General features: G+C 40.8%; 1 protein-coding gene across 1 annotated transcript; it reads right to left on the minus strand.

The window, feature by feature from the left end:
- Nucleotides 1–574: 574 nt before the first annotated feature.
- On the minus strand, nt 575–2,600 carry LOC119727909 (serpin B6-like). The gene is made up of 3 exons (XM_038199988.1): nt 2,591–2,600; nt 1,651–1,935; nt 575–1,542 (listed from the first exon to the last, which is right to left on the minus strand). The coding sequence occupies exons 1-3, from the start codon at nt 2,598–2,600 to the stop codon at nt 641–643; spliced, it is 1,197 nt and encodes a 398-aa protein (XP_038055916.1). The 3' UTR covers nt 575–640.
- Nucleotides 2,601–4,266: the final 1,666 nt, after the last annotated feature.

The following is a 4,266-nucleotide window of genomic DNA, read 5'->3' on the forward strand; positions in this document are numbered from 1 at the left end:
TTCTTGGCCTTTGACAATGTTTGAGGAAACCAATGTGCTGTGTGTTCAGTTAACAAGGGTTTCGGTTTTTGGTAAATATTTCAAAGTATTCATCAATGTATCCGAATTTCTGTCTTCATTAAATTAACCTCATTTTACATCTCAAATATGTGCCACGCTGAAATAAAAACTTGTTGCAAATATTAATCTGTCAGTGGCAATTCAAATATTTCACGATCATAAACATCCATATTTTTTATAAACATGTAGAATCTGTGAGTAATGTTATTCATGTTACATTCATTACGACCTTCTGTGGTTCACTTTTTGTTTCACTGGCCATCCCATAGCAACAAAACAAAATTAATTTCTTTATCAATTCAATATGACAAAATCTCTTACCTAAAGTTGTTAGATGTAACTTCTTCACAAACAAAAAGCAAAAAGCAACAGTTCAAGAACAGGAGCTTATTCCATCTTCATATTATGTTATACTTTGTTTAGGATACCAATTGCAAAAAAAAACATTTTTAATCAAAACAAAAACATGTACATGTAGGTGCATTTTCCATCAAGTATTCTTTAGTTTAGGTAGTTTAAGACACCAGCTCTTCAGTCATTGACAAGTCTCCGTACTTCGCCACACAATTAAAGTCTACTGTTATGGTTGGCACAGCTGTCCCATGAACAGAACTGCTCCGGATTTATTGTCATATATAAACAACAAGAATGGATGATCTGCCATGAATTTAAGAGGTCCAAAATCGCTAGACTGGATCACAAGCCAAGAAGTAGCTGCTGCTGCCTCACTGCCTTCTTCGTTGACCTTTAAGAATGCCTTGTGGATCACTTTGGATATGAAGACATCTTTGTCTCCTGTCATCCCTGAGAAGTCAGCCTTGGCAACATCAAATGGATCATTCATACCCATCTTCCTCAAGACATCATTTAAGACGAAGTCCTGCTCCAGGTTAAACCTTGGAAGATACACCATGACAGTAGGGCTGTCACGCATACGAGCTTCTGTCACCCAGGAGTCAATTTTCTCTTGACTCAACTTCTTCTGCACATCAGCCAGCCCATCCACTTGATCAGGTAACACAATGAACATGCTCACTTCATTCTTGAGGTAAGGTAGCTCCAGGATAGAACTGCTCATGGAATCGTCACGAGCGTAGTTGAACTTGTCTGTCTTGCGCATCATGGTAATCTTCTCGTACCCACCGACAGTACGGAACGTCCCATTAAAATTTGTGTCCTGATATCTAAATTTGTCAGCCCAATCTCCTTTGAAGTAGATAGTATTGACCAGCACCAAGCGAGTCATAGCATTGATAGATCCTGCAGCAAGTAAGTCTTTGATGCGGTTTGCAGTTTGCTTCTCCACCCAGGAGTTGATGTGTTGACGAGAACCTTCCCCATCACCAATGAAATCAAGAATTTCCATACCGGCTCCGTAGTATTTCTTGCTGTCATCAACAAATGTGGCAAGGACATCCAAACCCTTCGGACCAAACAATCTGTTGGCAGCTACCAGGGTGCAAGGAATTGCAGCACGGAAAAAATCATCATCATCCAGGTCAGCAAGAGCAGATGTGTCTGAGCTGTTGGAGGGAGGAACTTGACTCATCTCACTTGCTGTCTCACCATGGGGAGCATCATCACTGAAAATCAGAGCACTCAGGTCGGCAAATGACTGATGGAGGACGGATTCTTCCAAGACGTTGAAGTGAAGTACTTGACTCATCTGGCTTGCTGTCTCACCACGTGCCCCCATAAAGGTCATAGCAAGTGCAGTGGAGATGCTAAGAGGAGAAAAGAAGATGTTGTTGTTGGAGCCTCCTCCCTCAGTCAACACTCGGAAGATATAAGATGCAAAGGTGTTACTAGCCTTGACAGCATTTTGAGCCAGACCGACATCTGACACCTGGGTGGCCATGGGATCAGTAGATTGAGCTGGAAATGAGAATTGGAAATTGGAGAAGCCCTTTATATCTCGTCCGTCGATAATGTGAGTTTATCATAAGATGTAAATTGGACATGACGATGCAACGGTGAATAAATGTTTCCATTAAAAATGAAATGCCTGCAAACAATTGCAGTTGATCACTTTAACCATGGGGTCATTGATCGATGGTTCAACCAAACGCTTCCTTGCACTCTCTTTGTTTTATTCAAAACCAAAACAATTAAAAATGTCTTCGTCAACCTAATATATTAAGCTACAAACAATATTTTTTTTAAGAATAAAATAGGATTAGCAGCATCCACTACTTGGGGCAGACAAACCTCATTTAACATCCTGGAACTGTTTTCGGGAGAGGGACAGTAGAAGGAAGCGCATTTTCTGACACAGAAAGCTAAAGTCATGGTCAAATTACTATTATTAGAACTTTGCAACAACGATTTCCGGTTTCATTTCCGAGTTTCCTGATATAAATGCGAACAAACACAGAATGATGTCCCGTGACATGGCGCGGCCCCTGAACGTGGCACACTTTGCTTTTTCGCATCAATCGCCTTGCTAGAGTAAACGTTTTACCTGGAATTTCACAGTAAGTGAAATTTCATCAGGCTCTAAACATTCCCGTTAATAAAATCTTGAATTTACCTTTACGCATATTACAAAGTTAAGGGAATATGCAACATTTGCTTTTGCTGCAATTTTCAGAAATAAATGGATTTGTGTGGATCCGCTGATGTGGTAGTGATATCTTGCGATTCGTGCGCACCTCTATCAAATAATCTGATCAGCAACTCCTGGGATTTGAATTTCGGGGTTTGGGCAATTCTCTCTTATAAACTGGCTATCAGGAACCCGGCTCCAGTAGAACTATATACTATTATCATTAATGCACACCCTAAATTTAAGGTTACATGCATGTAAATCAAAAAAGCAAGGTCGCATTGGATATAGTATTGGGATACTGCATTGCTCTCCTGTAAATACACGTTCAAGTTCAACACTAAATTGGCCGGAAAGACAAGCATTGGAATAATATTATCAGATCACCACATCGACAAATACCACGACACAAATATTGGCATAAACAACGACAAAAACAAAATGGGAAAGTTTTTATAAACTTACCAATATAATAATCTGAAAAGTTCCGCCTGGGCACAGCAACACAAGACGATAGTTGAAGCGGAACTGCGCAGAAAAAAAACACTCAAGCGGAAATTTGGAATCGCCCGATAAGGCCGATCAAGTAAATAAACGGAATCAGCATGTCGGTATGTCGGTAATAGCGCCACCATATACGGTGAATCTTCCTGATAATAGTAGAGGGCGCTCTGCAGTTCTGCTTTAGGTATTGAGGTACACCCCATCATAAAAAGAAACCTCATAGATCCAAGTGACACATGCACATCCTACCATATTCTTTTAACATTAAAAGGGCCGGGTTATTTGACTATCTCTCAGCCGGGTGCAGGGCTCGTGGTCTAATTAGTAAACGTACCGAAATTCGTGGGAAAAGGACAAGGGAATATTGGGTAAGAGTATGTGGTGTGCAATAACCACGATCGCCTGAATTATACATTAATAAGTATCAACCTTTTTTGGCAGGCTTCCAGATTTGTCGATAGCGAGACCCACGCGAATTCACGCCGAGTTACGCTAATGAATATGCTTACAATACCCGTGCATTTCAAAGCGTGTGTATATATATATATATACTTCTCGAGGTCAAACAAGGTTATTTCGGTCAATCGCAACCTTGTCCCCAGGGTTTATAGCAGGACGCGCCCATCACTACCTGCTCTCTCACCCTGGTATTGGATCATTTGCACGTGCAAGATTTTTGAACACGTATGCAAATGATGAATAGTCTGGTGCCCGCCTGTGCGTTACATTTGCGTTTGTTTTTTGTATGCAGTGTCTGGGGTAAAAACAGAACCAATTCGTCGCAGCGCGAGCATGGCGTGAGTTACGAAAACACGATATTATTTTGATTAAACAGTGTTAACGAGACAACATGTAGTATCACTGTTCATATCAATATTAACAAATTGGAAAGGAAATGAATATTTTCGAGAAGGCGTTGACGAATGATCGCGTAAACACGTACTGCACGTTGTAAATAACAACACCAAGTACACGATATCACTCCATTTCTAGCCAATTGCGGTATCGAATCAGGATACAGGAAGAAAGTTTCCTATCCTGGGCTTACTATTGGAAACGAGTTGGAAATAAAGTAAGCACTGGGGACGAGGTTGGTCAATTCTTGGTAACCGGAAGTCTGTTCACGTGTAGACTGGTTCCCTGACCCTCCAATGTCC

This window comes from Patiria miniata, unplaced genomic scaffold, assembly GCF_015706575.1.
Source record: "Patiria miniata isolate m_02_andy unplaced genomic scaffold, ASM1570657v1 HiC_scaffold_20, whole genome shotgun sequence".
Taxonomy (NCBI): domain Eukaryota; kingdom Metazoa; phylum Echinodermata; class Asteroidea; order Valvatida; family Asterinidae; genus Patiria; species Patiria miniata.

Bases quoted from the DNA above. Each gene is read 5' to 3' on its own strand.
- LOC119727909 (XM_038199988.1), bottom strand. The intron at 1,543-1,650 runs TTTTCAGTGATG...ATGATGATGATT, and splicing joins TGCCGACCTGAGTGCTCTGA to TTTTCCGTGCTGCAATTCCT.